General features: G+C 51.2%; 1 protein-coding gene across 5 annotated transcripts in view; it reads right to left on the bottom strand.

Moving 5' to 3' along the window:
• Positions 1–19,306, bottom strand: part of rabgap1l (RAB GTPase activating protein 1-like) — a 95,303-nt gene that overhangs the window by 11,957 nt on the left and 64,040 nt on the right. For 4 of the 5 annotated variants that reach the window (XM_035415773.1, XM_035415776.1, XM_035415775.1 and 1 more), the window contains exons 18-19: positions 16,002–16,043; positions 9,552–9,680 (exon numbers count right to left, since the gene is read on the bottom strand). In XM_035415773.1, coding sequence (XP_035271664.1) covers positions 9,552–9,680; positions 16,002–16,043 — 171 coding nt within the window. Of the gene's footprint in view, positions 1–4,486; positions 5,674–9,551; positions 9,681–16,001; positions 16,044–19,306 lie in introns of those variants that run through there. The other variant, XM_035415777.1, reaches the window with a different exon arrangement.

The raw sequence follows: 19,306 nt of genomic DNA, 5'->3' as shown, positions 1-19,306 counted from the left end.
CTTTATCTCCGTCGCTGAGGGAGGGAGGAGGCCGTCCCGCTGCGTCGGGCGCCCGAGAGCTCAGGCTGAGAGGCGCTCAAACGAGCCCCGCGTGCCCCGTGTTTACCGCGGCCGCGGCGCAGCGGGAATCCGTGCCTAAACACGGCCTCGTTAAAAAGGACGCACGCGCTAGCTAGCTGTGCAGCCTTCACGCTTTCATATTAGCCTGTGACCGAAGCCTCACGCACACTCAGATAAAGCACTGGAGTGCAGGCAAGAACTCTGTCTGTCGCAGAACTGCGCGCGGCAGACAGAGGGGTCATTAAAAGTCAAGGAACCATTAAGCTAACTTCACGAGGCCTGTGTTGGGTTAATGTAAACCAGTTTATGAGTGAGAGGGCAAGACGTCCGTCGGCAGCTAAGGTAAGTGTCAGTCATCTAGCTGCCCTGCCCCCTTGAATGCCACCACTGCAAAAGTAACACAATATTACAAAACACTGTATTTTTAACACGAGGATCGCATTCAACATACGCGTTCGTGCTCGGTCTACCCTGACATTTGCCTTTCCTCAACAAACAATTCTACAAGGAAAATAAGCAGCTGTTAAGATTCAGGAAATCTTTTATGACGCCGACAGACCGTTCCGTTGCCTGGGACTGACACTTTCTGAATGAAAGACGGGGAGAGAAGTGCAGGACAGAGTGGACTCTGATACCCAGGGGAGTCAGCTGAATAGACTCTTGCTTGTTTTCCACTGACCCTCCTTAGTTGCCAGCGCAAGCAAGCAAATATGGCCGCCTGCACTTCACTTTACTTCACTTGCTGCTGACCCCAGAACACTAGACTAGCACCGTTTGCACCCACCTAATGCACAGGCCTGTGCTTATAAATCAATCAGACGGCTTGCTAAATCTTTGTGGCTGCTACTTGGCTCATGACCGAGGGAGAAATCCTTTTCCTTTCACGAGGAGAATGTAAGACACCTTCTGGCTACAGTACTTTACACAGGATAAGTATGCCTTGGGTCAGCTAGACTCTGTCCCATAGTTGTAGTACTACTGAATAGAGCTGTTCAACCATTGGCAACAGCAGGCGTTCAGCTCTGGTCAGATTCCCATGGAAACGCACCCTGACCCCTTCAGGTAAAGCTGAGCAGCACATAAGGTAGATCAGCGGAAACAGAACCCGTGTGGTCACGACTACAGGATAGTGGCCACTCATCACAAAGCGAAGCTACAAGCACACCCAGAGCTATAAATCACACACTACCCTGCCGCATGGATAATGCTGTATGTTACATAGATGCTAGGTTACACTTTATTTCTGGTCAGAGTAGGTCCTTTTCAGGAGGAAGACATTCTGAACACATGACTTAAAAACAGCCTATCATTGTCCCTCTGCTATACGTCTCCCTGACAGCTGGCCTATTACGACACAGGAAGGACCCTGTGACGTAACAGGCCATCACCATCGCAACTGCTCAGTGAGCCATGCACAGAAGGGTGTTCTCCAGAGGAAATGGAGACAAGCCGGGTCCCACAGGAACCGTCTGATCCAACTGACTGGGTGTTCCTTCTGTCTTGTACTTTTCTGTGCGACTCGTATTCAGTTAAAAAAGACACAGGCACTGTCTGAAGGTGCAGCCGTGTGCAAGAGGCCCCTTCCCTCTCATTCTAACACAACTCGGAAACGTGAAGCAGCCCGGAGAACATTAAAATTATCTGGGGAACAAATGTTTAGAACGCCGACTTGTACTTAGGACACTCCAATTATTCCTTCCTTCCTTCCTCCCTGCCAGAGTGAAATTACATTCAGCACACTACTGGAGTCCTAACAGGTTCCCTTAAGGAGAGAAATCTTTCTCCATTTCGGTGCTAAAAATACATAAAAAGCCTGACAGACAGCTGGCGTTTTAATCGAACGCAGCCTCTTATCTTCATCGAGCAGATGTGGCAGAGCAATGCAGGGAAAGAGACGCGCTCCACCAGCTCTAACACCGCTGAGTCGCGGAAAAGGCTGGGCTGCAGCAATACAGGGAACATTCATGACACGGCCGTGTGTCACAGCAAAACTACAATGCAATCAATATGCATAACAAAAATATTTACAAATCCATAAATATAGGCTAGAAGCTAAAAAAGCACAGACACATTGCTTTCTATCTTATTAGGAGCCATTTCTTAATTTGGGCACTTGATGTGACAGCCAAAATATGGTTTTTACTTTCTTTTAATGCTTGCACATATGGTAGTTTTACTTTTGGTTTTAGTCAGCAGTGTCATGAGATGCCTCACATTTGAAACAAAGAAGAGTTACAGCAGGATGGACAGAAGATGGAGGCCCAGAAGGGACACAAAGTAGCATGGATTGACAGGAAGGAGTGGAAGCTGCCAGAAGGTCCAGGATCATGTGAACTGTACGCTTGTAGAGCAAGCATGCGTCACGTTACCAGAACATGCATCCATTTCGCAGGGAGGCGCGTACACTGTGACGACCTGTGTCACACGTGATGGCTCCTTCAGATTTGTGCTTGGCTGAAAAAACTTTGCCGGAGTGTGTTTTCGGATTGCGGTGAGCTGGGGACTCGCACAAAGGAAATGGAACGTACAAAAACACAAAACCACACATTCACAGACGCAGACACAAACACACACACACACAAACATGCGCACACGCACAAATGCACGCATATTCACGCAGTCGCAGACACACACGCGCAAAAGGATTCAGTCCAGAAAGAGAGCGATTGACGAAGGTGACACAACACTCCGATGGCGCTCGTAGCTTAAAGCCCCTCCCCTTCCTGCGGCGCTAGGCCTCAGATGCGGCCGCCGCGGCGCCGCTCTGAAGCTCTCGCATGTGGGAGGTCGCTCCAACTGCCACTTCATTTTCGCATTTCGCTTCTTTCCGTACGTTTTTGTATCAGTCACACGCGACCCCGTTTTCCACTGCAGGTCTCACCTCTGCGCAGCCCCCAGCCCAAACCGTGGCGCAAAAAAACGCACAAACCCACAGACGCAGCCTCGCTTTACACGCGACGCCTGTCAGCGAGCTGCGTCGCCACACCGAAGAGCTGACGTCTCCCCCTGCTCCGCCAGAACAAATCGCATTCAGCGTTCAGCTGAGGACCGTCGCCCAGCAGACTCCACGACCAGGACAGTCACTGGATTCAGTCAAAGGTAAAGCAATCTGAACAAAGTCACAAAAAAAAAAAATACTCTAACAATGTCCTGCCTGTGAAAGATTTAATATGAGCCTGGCCATGAGGAGGGGGCCAGAGACCCCATTGACAAACCTGGCCAGTGTTCTCCAGCTCCGCCCCTCCCACTGCTACTGTTACCAAGGTGACAATTGCCCTTTATCCAAGCTCTGCCCGCACCTCATTACACTAAAAATAATGGTTTCATCTAGTTTACATTTACAAAGAAACACAATTTGGTTTCACTTGGAGAAGGAGACATACTAAATGGTGCAGTAGCAATTTAATACTAGAGGGTTCAACTGAACAGTCATACATAAGTCCAGACCACTTACCAAACACAACCTGCCCTCCCTGGTGCCTTTTCTTTAATGGCATTACATATGACCCCTTTAGGCAGACAATAACACTCACACACAACAAGTACATATACACAAACACACACTACATGTTTAGCAACAAACACCCCCCACCACACACACACACACACACACACACACACAAACACACTTCTACTGCACAAAAGCACCAATTTGAATTCTCTTCCAACCCAGGCAAAGCACTTCACAATTTACATAATCCTTCTCTACAAGTGAACTACGCAGAGTAAGTTCAGGTAAATAGTCATTAATATCAAAGATTTCTACTTACAATAACAGTAAATAGTACACAAATCAACTGCCAATTCAAGCTTTCATTCTCCAATTGCCTTTTAAACACTGAAACTGCAACTCTAATTTGTATTCATAAGCATTTAAGAAAATGGGACACAACACTCAAAAGAATGTTTACACTTAATAACTAATTACATGCACTTGCACATGCACACTAGACCCAGAATAAAGTTTCCTTTGAGTTAAAAATAAAGCCAAAAATGACAAACTGACAGCCTAATTTCATTACCGTCACAGAGCTTAGCTTTCTACACATTTAAAAGAAGGCTGAAAATAGACTAAGCGGCATGAACACACTTCTTTAGGACAGAAGTATAAAAATGTAAGACAAGCACATGCTACCACTAGCGGGCCCTTTACACGCCCACACACACACACCCATATACGTACAGAGACACAAACACACGTGGGGAAAAGCACACACACACACACATGTACCACACACAAACGGAAGTGAAGGTACACACGCAGGATCGAAATGAGACAGACCGCAGTCTACACCGCTGTAACAAACAGCAACTCAGTCTCCCATGAGACAAGCGTTTCTACACAAGCATCTGATCTCGTCTCGCTCTGGCCAGCAGAACTGGGAGACCTGTGCCTCTGTAGCGGCAGGTGAAATCCGAGACCTACCACGGGTTTGGGTTTGGAGTCAGCCACCAGGCTGGCCAGGAAGTCCTCCTCGGAGACCTGGTTGATGACGTGGGCGTCGTAGGCCACCGTGATAGACACTTCCTCCATCATCTTGGCAGGTGTGAGTGGAGAGGCAAGTCGTCAGAGAGAGTGGAGGCTGGTCTGTCAGGCCCCGGAGAGGGCAGGCTCTGATGACCCCTCACGAATCCGGGCCGGCCCCCTGAGGGCGGGGACAGCAGGACGGGGGGAGGGGACACAGAAACACACCTGTTTTTGTCAGGTGCTGTGCCCAGTTCAGAGAAAAGACTGCTTGTTCCGCTCCTCGATCCACAGAAAGACAAAGCTCAGCTTTCTCCTGCTCTTTCTTCCTTCTCCTCTTTCTTCCACTGCCGACTGATACCGAAGTTTCTCCTCCTCCAAGCTCAGCTCTCAGTTTCCGTTTTATCAGTGCTCTACAGATAAGCGTGCGCAGATGCAGGACGCCCTTGCGCACGCGCGTGGCGAAGAGGTGCCGGGGGCTGGGCTCTACGCCGCACTTCCTGAGTCCGTCAGAGCGGTGGGGTCCTCCGCCTCGCCTCAGGAGATCCTCCCATCAGCACTCAGTCCTCACCGATCTCCCTCCAGATCTGCTGCACCTCCCCCACCTCCTCCACCGCCTCTTCCTGTTGTACAGACAACAGGCTAGTCGCTCCGCCGCAGCCCTCAGTAGCAGCCGCCCCTACCTGAAACACTGCCCCGGGGGTTTCCACAGAAACTCACTCTTAACAGGTGCAAATGAACGGCCACAAAACCCGAAACCGAGAGCAGCGGCAAGTCCTTCCCAAAAACGCGGTTTTCAGACCTGCAAGGTCCCCTTTCAGCTTTGTACTGCTGCTCTACACTCTTAAGGCTGTGAAATTCCCATTCTTTGGGTTATCCAGCGGGGGTTGTTCCACACACAAAAGCTCTGCTCCCACCCCAGACCAAGCAGGTGCCAGAGAATTCCTGCGCTCCATAAGCTGATTACAGCTCAACTTTACCCCCTTCTGCTCATAAGCGAAATGGAAAGAAAAGAGAAACGCGACGACTGACCCCCCCCTCGCGTAAATGGCGAAGAGGACAGGCGCCCGTCGACGGGGGACGCGCGGGCGGAAAACGGCGGGTTCCTGCGCCCCCCTCACGCGGCGTGTGCACGCTGCGGAGGAGACCAGCGTCAGACCCGCTCGCAGATATGATGTAAGCTTTCCTGCGCCGCCCCCGACCCGCTCCACACACACACACACACACACGCGCACACACACACTGACTCACGGCTCTAACCCCCCCGGGAGAGACCAGGCCTCGGTCTGCTCCCCGCGCACGCACAAACAACCTCTGCTTCCCCTCCGCAAGGACAGACAGGCACACGCGCAAACACACAGGTTCATCTCCAGAACAGGAGGGGAAGAAAGACCAGGGCTGCTCCTCTGAAGGGAAAGCAGCTAATGGGGAGACGGCAGTCAAAATCCTCGAGTACGAGCCTTCCTTCAGCAGACAGGATGTCACTTCAAAAACCCGCAGCAAAAATCTCAAATCCCAAGATTAGCGTGCAAGCTCATTTCTGTCTCTCGCTCTCGCTCTCTCTCCCCCAGCTCTCTCACGCGTAAGACCCTTTGATCAGCCTTTCGAGAGCAGCTCCTGTGGGGGGGGACCCAGTCAAGCCGCAGACGGAGGAGATGACTAGATGCAGACGGAGCGGTCCGTGGAACAGGCTCCCGCCCCCGGCCCCTTCGGCTGGTGGCCGCGCTCACTCTTTATTTCCAAGTCCTCCTCCTCCTCGTATCCGTGACGCTCTGGCCGGGGCGAGGGAACGGAACGGGCGCCAGGCGGCGTACGCAGCACCGCTCGGTCTCAGAACGATCAAGGTGACGGGCGTCCTGCGTGACCTGCGAGGATCCGGTCCTTGGGTTTAGTATCGCTCCGACAGGCGGGGAGAGACAGAGACGGGCAGACTGAAAGTCTGCAGGCGACGGTCTCGCTGTCTCCCAGTCCTCAGGCGTAACGGCCGTCTGTGATGCACACGCCCGCGGGACGAGAGCGAGGAGACGCAACAGAGCCTGCAGCGCAAACAAACAGCCGCGCCCGTTTCATTTCACACCTCCGGCAGCTCAGTCTCCACCCCGGCCAGAGCTGGAGCGTCCAGCAGTCTCCCGCCCACACGGCATGCCAATCAAGAGAGACAGGAAGGGGGAGAGAGAGAGAGGGAGGGAGGGGGAGGGGGAGAGAGAGAGAGAGGGAGAGAGAGAGAAACCCAGTCCTGTTTCAAGTGTATATACAGGTGCGGTGTAGGTAGGCAGTGTCCTTTCCTCCACAGGTAGACGTTTCGGATTTCGGAGCAGAACTCTGACAAACAGCGAGTGCACACGCCTTTCTAGCAGAGAGAGCGTCCACGTCCTTATTCTCCTTTCCCTGCGTTTTGCTGACTCATTCTCACACAGCGGTCCAATGCACCTGTTCACCGCCCCTCATGCAGGTAGGAATTTCCCCCACAATGCTTTGCTCAGCTCTCCCGCTGCTTGCTCTCGCTCACTCGGGGCCATAGAGGGAGTCTAGTCAACTTCCCTCCCTGACAGCTGACACACAAGTGAGAGAGAAGGACAACCAGGGAAAGTTTTTTTTTCACGTGTTGCACAACTTCCCTCAAGACACCTCCTCCTTTTTACACACACAGAAAACGCACGTGCGCGCGCACGTACACACACACACACACACAGAAGGGTCTAAGATAAAGGCGTGTACAGGAATGGTTCTCCACATAATACAGACACTGTCACTTCCTTGTGTGTGTGTGTGTGTGTGTGCGTGTGTAGTTTATGTATGTGTGCTTTATTCTATCGCCGTGCCCATGTGACCATGACAGAGTGTAATTTCCAGGCTGCTGCTCCTGCTGCTGCTGATAACCCAGCTGTGGGGTAAGGCTAAAGCCACACTGACAGCAGCTCAGATGACTGGAGCACAGAGCGCACATTACCAGCAGCTCTTTCCTCCAAGGTTTTATTTCTCTCTTTTCAAATAAAATGTGGAAACCATGGAAACGGGCTAAGCCGTAACTGCTTCGGGTGTAAAATAAGACATTTTGTTTCCTTGTACTTTCACAGGAATATTACCGCTGATAACAGAGTGCTACACAACACTGCTTTGTCTCTTTTCAAAATCAGTTGTTAAGCCGTTCGAACAAATGTATCAATGAACATATCTGTAATGTAGCAGAGCAAGAGAGACAAATCTAATCACCAAATGGGCACTGCAGTCAATGCTAAGGTCCAGCCAACCAAGAAGCTTTCCCACAGTGCGTGAGACAATGAGAACAAGCAAAGGAGAGGAGAAAGAGGATGTTGAAAGATAAGAGAGAGAGAGTGAGGGAGGGTATTGAAAGAGAGAGGGGGAGGAAGTGAGAGAGAGGGAGAAAGGGAGAGGGAGGGAGGAAGCCACAGAGGAGTGAGATTGGACTTGGGAGTGTCATATCGCTGCCATCTCTCTCATGACTCTCCTAAGCTTTCTGAGCCTGCAGCCAGTACCCCTCCCTCTGAGACCCCACACACAGGCAGGCTGGCGGGCCGCCCCGCCCCACAGCCCCCCTGCTGACGTTTGGGGAGAGGTGCACTCTAATCCCTCTTTCCAGCGGCGACGGTGCCTGAGAGGGCCTGTTTAATGAATGATTCGGAGCCCTGAGGTCGAGGCCACTCTAGAGGAATGTGTGTGCTGGTATTCAGCCTTGAACCCCTGGTGCTTCTCTCCCATCTCTGTGTGGAACCCAGGGCCTGCTCTGAGCTCCTGTGGGCATGCTGTGTTCCCAGATCACCTCCGGTACACACACACACACACACACACACACACACACACACACACACACACACTCATGCAAATTTACAGACACACACACACACTCACACAAATTCACACACACACAAACTCACACATGCACACACACACACACACACACACACACACACTCACACAAATTCACACACACACAAACTCACACATGCACACACACACACACACACACACACACACACACTCACACAAATTCACAGACACACACACACACAGAGCATGTGATCAAAGGCTCCTGGAGTCACAGAGAGGCGATGTGGAAACAGAGGGCTATTAAGAAAGGATAATTAAAATAAGCTCTTCTCTAGGCGTGTGTTGCGGCAGAACGCAGTCACACCCTCCTGCGGTTACAGCTATGAGCTGCAAGGAGGGGCACGCCCTCTTAATGACCCCACGCCGGGTCCCTGTACGGGATCATCCTACGGCGGGATCGTCTAAGCCCCTCTGAGCTAGAGAGCCGCCTAAAACGCCCCGTGGGGCCCTCTCAGGGCGCTGTCGTAACTCAGAGGAGAGGCGGTAACACTTTCAGTGAGGAAGCACACACCAACAAAAAATCTGAAGACAGGAAGACGCATAAAACAGAGAAAAGCTTAGGGCTGCTGTGTGGCCCGGTCTGTTAAAGCAGGGTTCCAGCGCGTGGGTGGGCTCGCAGGACTGGTATGGAATTTGGGCAGCGCCCCCTGCTGCCTGGCTGGCAGCACCACGTGAGGATGTGCGTTCGGCTGTAGCTTCGCCCAGGGAGGGGAGGGTTTGAGTGGGAATGACAGCGCTCACTGCACGACAGCGCCCCCTGCTGGTCGACCCGAGGCCCGCAACCACGCCAGTTAAACCGTCCGTGAAGAGTCTTCCTCAAACCCGTGCCTGCTGAGGCTGACGCCACATGCATTTGCAGGAGAGCACATGATTGTCTGTGCTAACACAAATCAGCACCGGAGGTGGCAAAGCTTTGCCGTGTGACTGGGCTTTCCAAAAAAAGGTGGGTAAAACTAAAAAAAAAGAAACCCTTGCACGTACATGCGTACATACACAATTTGATATATATTTTTACATATATTATTGTACAGTGCAAATTAGCATTCATTGCCATTGACGGTCACTTTGCCCAATGCCCCCTGCATTGGGCGGAGATGTGTTTTTGGAGGCGTGACCGTGAGGTCCTCTCTTGATTGGACACTGGGCCGTAACAGGAGGCGTGACCGCAAGCTCCTACCTTGATATTGCACGCCTGCTCCATGAGTCTCCGGGCGTTCTCCGCTGCGCGGTACCGCTTGGGCAGCTGGACCCGGAAAAACTTCAGAGCCCCCTCGAAATCTGCCTGCAGCAGGTCCTCCTTGGAGGTCTGCACTCAGACCAAGGGGGAGAGAGAGAGAGAGAGAGAGGATTTCATGTAGCAGAAAAGAACTTAAGAGCTTTACAGACTCTCATGTGGGAAGAAGCATCATTTAACCCTTTGAAGAGTAAGTTTTTGGAATGTTTTTTCAAAACTGTAATTCAGTGTTCTAGCACTCAGTAGTGATTGTTACACCGGCATTAGAATGTTCAGTTAAGATCATTCTAATCACGTTTGTGATCTGACACCTTAAAGGTTTAAATATTATAAAGCACTGGCTCTGCAGCCAAGACATTCAACATGAATTCAGCCGCTAACAAGACGGACAGGTTCCCTGGTGTGGAGTCCTCTGCTGGTTACCGCCAATTAGCGGATGGGTCAAAGCTGGAGCTGGGAGGGAAGGCTAAATGGGATAAAATGTCAATCCCCTTTTAATTACCCTGAGTGGGTGAAGAGCCTGCCCTCGTTTAAACTCCCCGCTACTGGACGCGTCCTGTAATTTATTACATCGCGAAGTAATGGGGCTTCGCCCCGCACCAGTCTGTCAGCACGCTCGCTGGGACAGACCCCATTATGAGACTTCATCACAGTCCAAATGAAAACAAATACGAACTCCGCCATCAACATAATCAGCCAGCCCAGCTGCGCGGCTGCTCCTTATCCCGAGGCACAGGCCACGCAAATAAATCACAGCCAGCTCTTCCGGTCGACCGTGTTACTGCACCTGCGACAAAAGATAACAGCGCCACCTCATGGCACGTAAATATAAGTGCACCTAGAAGGTCTGAAAGCTATGAGGCGTTATTTACATTCCTGCTTTCGAACATATTCAGTGATGTCTAATCAGTGGAGTAAGCCATGCACATCATCACACAAGCTCCTTGATGCCAAGCAACAAAGCACTGCACTGCACTGCGCTACGCCTGTGAAGAAAACGCAAATAATGGTTTGATAAGTGAAATTCAAATGATGAAAAGCACAAGCCTGAACGCGGCTGAACGCGGCAGAGAAACGTGGTTCGGCGTGGCGCATAGACGAGCCGTGCCGGCCGCGGGGCCCTCACCGCCAGCAGCCGCGGGACGAAGAGCCGGTGGCCCATGGCCAGGAGCCCCATGACCCGGCAGGCGCAGTCCGTCGCCGGGCCCTTCTCCTCCCCGGCGCCGCCCTCCTCCCCCTGCTGCACCGGCCGGGGCAGCCCGGGGGGGCACGGCGGGGGCGGAGGGGCCGGGGGGAGACCCTTGTCGGGGGCCAGGATGCGGGGGGGCTCCAGCGTGCCGGGCGACTCTGGGGCCGGCCGGGCTCCGGCGCTCGGGTCGGGCTGGGCCACGGCGAAGTCCGGAGAGGGCGCAGCTCCTCCTTTTTTTTCTTTCTTCTTTTTGGTTTATCAGCAAAGTCAGATACAGAATGTAATGGCGGCGGGCGACCTTTCCAGCCGTGACAGTCCCGCCCCAGGCCAGAGTCACAGCGCGGGGAGGGACGGAGAGGGGAGGCTCAGGGCAGCACGGACGGAAACCTGTCACGCGTTTTGGAACGGAGCTCCTCGCCCGCTCCGCCGTCGGTGCACCTGAGAGCGTCCAGCGAGAGGCGGCGCCGATGACCCCGCGCTTCTACCCATGCCAGCGTCGGCGGTGGGGTCCACCCACAGTCCGGATGGGGGGGGGGGGGGGGCAGGGTTCGGCTACATGGCTGAGCGTGCCGACTGGCCCTGGCGGAAGTTGGCGGGGGGGCGGGGGGGGGGGGGGGGGGCAAGCCACAACACGCCGTTGCCCGTTTCTCCGCCCCGGCTGTCAGAGCGCCTGCCTTTTGGTCTCCAAACGCATTCCCGCGTGAGACTCTTCCGCTCGGTCTCTGTCTCACTGTCCTAGTCCTCCTCCCCGAAATTTCAAATGAATAAGCCGTTGCCTAGCAACAGAGGAGAGGAGGCGCGCGGCTGCGGAGGAGGGAGACGGCAGGCAGTGGAGCATCTCCCTCTGAACTCTCCTCCCCGGCTCTCCGCTGAGCCCCTGCACTCCAGGGTCACCGCGGCCCAGAAACGCACGGGGGCCACGCGGCGGGAAGCGGGCGCATCCAACCCCGCGTCGCCAGGTTATTACACCGAGCCTGCCGATTGGATCCCAGCCACGCGGGTCCGGGGGACGAGCTCCTGGGCGAGGGAGGGAGAGCGGCTCATCGGCGGAGCCGGGCGTCCGGCGGCGGGCTGAGCAGGCGCGGCTCCCGAGCGAACGCGCTCACCGGCGGAGCCCCGACGGGCGGCGGCTCGGAGCGGCGCGGGAGCGCAAACGCACGTCCGGCTGATCGGTAACCCGGAAACCGGCTCCGGTGCGGCCGTCCGCTATCCGCGACCCGTCACTCGCGGTCCCATCACACCCGCGGGGCGCCGGGAGGACCCTCCGCGCTTCATCCAGGTCTCGGAGAGAAGGAGAGCCGGCCCCAGGCTCAGCGCAGACACTCAGTTATTATTATTTTTCTCTCTAAAAGAAGAGAGCGGAGTCCATGTTTGGCAGTTCCGGCTGATTTCTGTTCACAGCGCTCGAAATCGCTGAGGGAGAATAAGATGTCGGAAGCCCTTTTAAAAAGCGTCGGGTAAAAGGGAGCAGAATTCCGGTCGGCGGAGCCCCCAGGCGCTCGCGTTTGCTTCCGCTCCTCGGCGCGGGCCTGACCCTCGCTACACCGCTCGCAACGCCGCTCGCTACGCCGCTCGCTAAGCTCCAGCGCACAGGACTGGGCTGGGGAGGAGACTGAGAGCGATGGGGAGAGAGAGAGAGAGAGCGCGAGAGAGAACAAGAGAGAGAGCGCGAGAGAGAGCCAGAGAGAGGGAGAGAGGAAGAGCGCGAGAGAGAACGAGAGAGAGGAAGAGAGAGAGTGGGAACGTGAGAAAGCGAGGGAGAAAGAGAGAGGGAGAGGATGGCGAGGCTGCTGATGCTGTGCTAGAAATCGCGGGGGAGAGGAGGAGGATGAGGAGGAGGAGCGGGGGGAGGGGGGGGGGCAGGGCCAGGGGTCCGCAGGCAGGCTGCGCTGATGAGCTCATGGTAGACATCCCTGAAAACGTGACCGGCCCCCGCTCACCACTGCTGCTAAGCGCTGCCGTGTGCTCTGAATGGGCAATGGGAGGGGGAGGCGGGGGGGAGGGCGGCCTCCGGGGAGAATGCCGTAATGGACAGCCAATAGGAAAGAGGCAGTGCAACCCCCAACTCCCCCTCCCTCTCTCACACTCGCTCTGCCCCCCTTCCTCAAACACACATTCTCACTTCACCTCCTGTCCTCGCGGTATCTCCCCCAAACAACATCTCTATCTCTCTCTCTCTCTCTCTCTTTCTCTCTCTCGCTCTCTCTTTCTCTCCCTTTCGCTCATTTCAATGTAGACTGGCTTTATCGGCATAACAGGACTGTTCTGTTTTGGGCAGAGGCTCTTAAAATCACGCAATATGATGCAACACACTAGCATGGAGGCATGATACAGAATAGGGGAGCAGTAATACATAATATTGTGGCATTCCCTTCCTCAGCAATACCCCTTCACCCCCAAAACTGACAATATGCTGAGTGTCTCATTATGCTAATTATGCTAATTACGTCCAGCATCATAAATAAGCATCTCTCTCACCTTTTTAAGAGCCAAAACCAATATCAGAGGCTTGTTAACTTGAAAACTTAGTTAATATCCATGCTTCATTATAATTTACAATATACTCTAAATAAGGAATAAATATACAGCAGTATTTAGCATGAACCAAATCCAAACTAACAGTTTTTTAAAATATTTGTCTCAGAAAAATACAACATAATCCTAACAATTCTTTAAATAATTCCAACAATAGTGCAAGAAGGCAGCTTTTATCTAGTTCCAAGCACTCTCTTTGCATGAGGTCACTTCAGAAATTGAATTCTAATTTAGATAATGACATCAGGAAAATGAAACTGAAAAGACTACTGCTTGCTGTTTTTCTCAAGTCTAACTGCACACAAACCCCATATTTAGTCTTCAAATAGACCATTCCAGATGTAGCATATTCACTTTGTATAGTACATCAGCGAACCACAACTCTGGCTGCTGAAGATAAACTCAAATATGGTGGGACTAGTTGTCTATCACACGGTTGTGTTTGGTTGTGTTTCTCACTCCACAGTTCAGGGCAGGTCTAAATGCTTTCATGTTCATAAAGACCTTCGACTTTTCTGGAAGAGTCACATCTCAACCAGATCAATTATCCTCACAAACTCTAATCACCTACACCTAAAAGAACTCCAAAGAAATTATTATTTCTTATTAATAATAATAGGAACATCACATTTTATCTGGATAAACGTAACTTTCGACATAACAACTAGCATACTCTATACTGAAAGCTACTTTATATTGTGCAATCCAAGATAACATATGGAGTAAGATGTTTCACTTAAAATGTGAAACTTGATGGTAGCGTTCCCTTGTGCGCGGTTCTCTCTTTCACTCATCCCTCCTACAATAGAGCACTGCATAAACAGGTTACAGCATGTAAAAGGTAAAAGCATCCGCACTGCAAGCCTGTGAACAGCAGCCTCAGATTAGCGAATGAAAACGCAAATGGCAAAATGATCCCACTTCCATCAGCATCTTGGTTAAAGTGCACATATCAGTCATTCAACTTAGATATTAATTAATTGCATTAATTAATTCAGTAATTCAGATAATGGTATAACTGTACAGCACGTCATACGTCCAAACATCTCAATAAAAGTTTCAAAATGTTACAGACATGATTAAAGCTGCCATCCACCTCATATCTCATCCATGTATCGATTGCCATGCTCGCTAATGTTTATTTGTATCTTAAAGTGAGATTCTAAAAAAAAAAAAAAAAAAAAAATAATTTAAAAAAAAACTTAAATTTAGCATCTGCGATGGAGACGGTGATAACCGCAGTTGAACCGCACACGCGGCTCATTTCCGTCCGCAGTCAGAGATGTGAGAGGTAGCGAATGCAGCGCGTGGATCTGAATCAGAAGAGACCGGCGTCTGAAAGCGCTCCTGGCTGGGACGGCTCAAATTGGCCGACGCAGCGAGACACACGTTCATAACAAAAATAACGTCCGGCTGCAGGCCGTTGAGAAACTGCCGCACGGCACCGAGCCGACGTGTTTCCGGTGGAAATGCTGTAAGGCTATCCGCCGCGTCTCACCCACTGCACTGTATCATGCCTGCGATATCAATGGAGCAACAGCTTCATTGGCATTTCAGAAGTAATGACACAGAGCAGGATGCTGCATCATCCAAACAACAGCGCCGTTGCTGCGACTCGTGATCAATGCGACCGCAGAGATGGTATCAACACGCCGCTGATCACCATCGAATGCTGAGGACGCCGCGATGCATGTCTCCAATATCGCAGTATCGCTTCGGATACATCGCCACATCTGTTATTGTTCCCTCCTGCCCGTTGCAAACCGAAACTGTTAAAAAATTCTCCGGATTAGCATCCGAAAGCACTGGCCAGCCTGCATCTCGAGTATTAACAGCTGCTCTTCTGCACACAAAGTACAGGGAATTGCCAATGACACAATGCCATCCAATCTACGGCTGCTTAAAAACCACTCATCCGGTAGGAGGCATCATTATCCGATTTACAGGAAAGTGAATTACGCCATAATGGCTAGCCAACATCTCAGCAAAGACCCTTAACTTTATCTTAATGTCGCTTAATGTTACATTTGTGTTCCATTTATGTTCCTGGGCAATGTTTATGCAGAGCTGGGGAAACATATATCCTCTGATAAAGGATAATAAACTTGAATGTTGATCGGGCTGGAAAATTTGTCAACCATATCAACTAATTTATTTATGCATATAAATATGCATTAACAAACCATGAGGGTGTACATCCGTTAAAAAAGCATTTTTAATATCCATATTGGACAGTGAAGCCAAAGTTCTGCAGGTCAGGTTACTGTTTGTCCACAGGTGGGGTCTGTTCCAGCAATTATAGTTGTGACTATTGGGCAGGGAAGAATGTTGCATTCTACACATTTCAGTATTAAAATATACACTTAACTGATACTCCAGTCTAATGATTCTGAGTTCGTCTTGAAACACTGTAACATTTCCTACGACCAGCAGAGGGAGGCACCATCCCAATAATATCCCTTGCCCATTTCACAATGCTCCCTGTACAACAAAATCACAGACAGGCCAGTTAAAGGGCTCTTTTTCTAAGTCTGAATTACCCAGTGAGAATGAAACCACCCAAAACCATCCCCAAGGGGAAAGATGAAGCCGTCTGTCGTGTGAAGACGGCTACACTAATGCTAAAATGTAACAAAGGCAATCTTCATTATCCGTGAAACGAATCTTACCTTGAGGAGAGCCAGGGCAACATTAAAGATGATGCTTAACCCCTAAAGGAGAAAAAGGAGAACAAGTGAGAAAATGCGCCGTTTTAACTCGAAATGAAGTGTCTTCAAGTACAAGAGCAAATACACCTTGCATACAGTTACATCCAGCAAAAGTGAATTGCTCTCTGAAAGTGAACAATTTTCATTTGCTGAATATCCATTCAATTACAAGTCAAGTAGAAAAGCAATTTGTCCCAGTAACTGTAGTCTGTGAACATGGATATGGCCTAATGTGTGAAACTTAACGAGTCGTTCATGAAGGAGCTGATAAAGCTACTTCTGCTGTCTGGTACAGTAACTGTGCTTTGCCTGTGAGACGCTCAATAAGGCATCCCGAGGCACTTAAACTCGGCGCGGCGGAGAGGTAATCACTGAAATGAATGAGAGAGGCTCTGAGGGACGCGCAGTCACACATACAAAATGGCAGCCGGCTGGACAGACGGAGAGCGACGGAGGGGCGCAGACGTCAGACGGACAGACGGAGGGACGGACAGAGCCGGGGGGCGGAGGGGGGAGGGGGGAGGGGGTGGGGGGGGGAGCAGGTCGCCTCTCCGCAGTGCGCGGCGGCGGTGCCGAAGTCGGCTCCGCATGGGAACACCGGTCTCCTCCGCCGCTCAGACAATCCGTTCACATGGCAACACCGCGCTATAAATATCCCCCCCTGCTCTATTAATAACCCGGGGAAGAGCCTCCCCGTTCAGGCGGGCCCTAGATGGCGCTAGGGAGCCGGGGAGGCCAGGCGGCGAGCGACCGCAGCTAGCGGGGTGAGGGTGGGGGTGGGGGTGGGGGTGGCGGTGGGGGTGGGCGTGGGGGGGGGGGGGGTTCCATCAACACACTCTCACACACGTGTCACCAGATCGCGAGGGAGATTCGGCATGCGTGACAGCAGGGACTGCTGTAATGCAGAGGCATGTACACACAAAGGCATAACCGTGAACACATATGCACACATAAACACTCTCTCTCCCCCTCTTACTTCATGGTCGCACGCTCATACATACTGCAGGCTCGCATGCAGACATGCACGCATGCACGCACGCACACAAAGACATACCCAGGCACATACACGTTCACATACACATGCACAAATACACACATATACACAAACACATACTGCAGGCATCATTTGCACATGTGCATAAACACACATCCAAATGGACCTACCTGCACTCATACAAATGCATGCACACATGCACACATGCACGCATGCACACACTGACTGACCCACACACACATGCACGCACACACAGTGAACGTGTGATGGTCTCTGCTGGGCCAGGGCGTCGCTGGCACTCAGCAATGCCAGTGTGTCTAACAAGCACACAACATCACCAGTGAGATGGGCACAGGAGATCAGGAGGAGATGAGATAACCAACAAAAAAAGATAAGGCAGGGAGGGATAAACAAGGAGATTTACATGAAAGACAACAAGAACAAGAGACAAAGACAAAAAGGGAGGGAGAGAGGAAGTGAGACAGACAGAGAGAGATGGAGCGAGAGAGCGAGCGAGAGAGAGAGAGAGAGAGAGAGAGAGAGAGAGAGAGAGAGAGGTGTTGAAGAAGCCCAAAGTCCTAAAGAGCAGATTCCCATCATGCAGTTCACTGAGTAAGAGACGCAGCAGAAACTTTTAATTGCACTGCCCCAGGCTGGTGAGAGCGAAAGAGAGGAGGGAAGCAAGACAAACACACAGAGCGGAGGTGGGGAAAAGGAAGTGCCCCTGACCCGTGTGGGGACGGGTCAGAGTCCCAGGGCAGCGCGCGGAGATTCTGAGACTCCCAGGCACCCCGGCTAAGCCCACAGGCTTTTAGCCCTAAAGTGGCCTGAGTGCCTAAAGCCACCGCCGCCGCTGGTCCAGCGCACACAGCAACCGCGCTAACGCTGTAACAACCGCGGCTGCGCGTAGTGCGTCCCTTCAGAACCACGCCTCATCACAGAGCCAGGAAGCACGTATAACTGGAGCTACAGCGCGCCGCGAATGCCGCGCGTTAAAGAGAGCGACAGCGTCAGCGACCCATCACAGTACAGAATGCGTCACAAAGGACAGCTCCACATCACGTGACTGCACTGCATGTTCAGCTGCCGCACGTATAGTGAAAGATTACTGTCTGTGTGATTCCGCGTCTGTGAAGGCTTGCCGTCTGTGAGGCAGTCACTGTGTCAGTAAGAGTACTGCAGTAAAGTATCACTGCATGTGCAACTGCCAGTGTTACTACAGGATTATAGTGGGTGGCTGTCACTGCTGGTAAAAGATTACTGAAGTAAGATCACTGTATGTGTGTCTGCCAGTGTAACTAAAGGATTACTGTATGTGTGTCTGTCACTGCTAGTGAAAGATTACTGTATGTGTGACTGCCAGAGTTATTATAGGATTACTGTGTGTGTGTGTCTGTCACTGTTAGTGAAAGATTACTGTATGTGTGTCTGCCAGTGTTACTAAAGGATTACTGTGTGTGGCTGCCACTGTTAGCAAAAGATTACTGCAGTAAAAATGACTGTATGTGTGTCTGTCACTGTTAGTGAAAAATTACTGTATGTGTGACTGCCAGAGTTATTATAGGATTACTGTGTGTGTGTCTGTCACTGTTAGTGAAAGATTACCGTATGTGTGTCTGCCAGTGTTACTAAAGGATTACTGTGTGTGTCTGTCACAGTTAGTGAAAGATTACTGCAGTAAAAATGACTGTATGTGTGTCTGTCACAGTTAGTGAAAGATTACTGCAGTAAAAATGACTGTATGTGTGTCTGTCACAGTTAGTGAAAGATTACTGCAGTAAAAATGACTGTATGTGTGTCTGTCACAGTTAGTGAAAGATTACTGCAGTAAAAATGACTGTATGTGTGTCTGTCACAGTTAGTGAAAGATTACTGCAGTAAAAATGACTGTATGTGTGTCTGTCACAGTTATCAGATGATTACTGCAGTAAAAATGACTGTATGTGTGTCTGTCACAGTTATCAGATGATTACTGCAGTAAAAATGACTGTATGTGTGTCTGTCACAGTTATCAGATGATTACTGCAGTAAAAATGACTGTATGCGTGTCTGTCACAGTTAGCAGATGATTACTGCAGTAAAAATGACTGTATGTGTGTCTGTCACAGTTAGCAGATGATTACTGCAGTAAAAATGACTGTATGTGTGTCTGTCACAGTTAGCAGATGATTACTGCAGTAAAAATGACTGTATGTGTGTCTGTCACAGTTAGCAGATGATTACTGCAGTAAAAATGACTGTATGTGTGTCTGTCACAGTTAGCAGATGATTA

The sequence above is a fragment of the Anguilla anguilla genome, chromosome 4, assembly GCF_013347855.1.
Source record: "Anguilla anguilla isolate fAngAng1 chromosome 4, fAngAng1.pri, whole genome shotgun sequence".
NCBI lineage: Eukaryota > Metazoa > Chordata > Actinopteri > Anguilliformes > Anguillidae > Anguilla > Anguilla anguilla.
The sequence above is the reverse complement of the archived record's forward strand: the minus strand, read 5'-3'. Positions and strand labels throughout refer to the sequence as shown.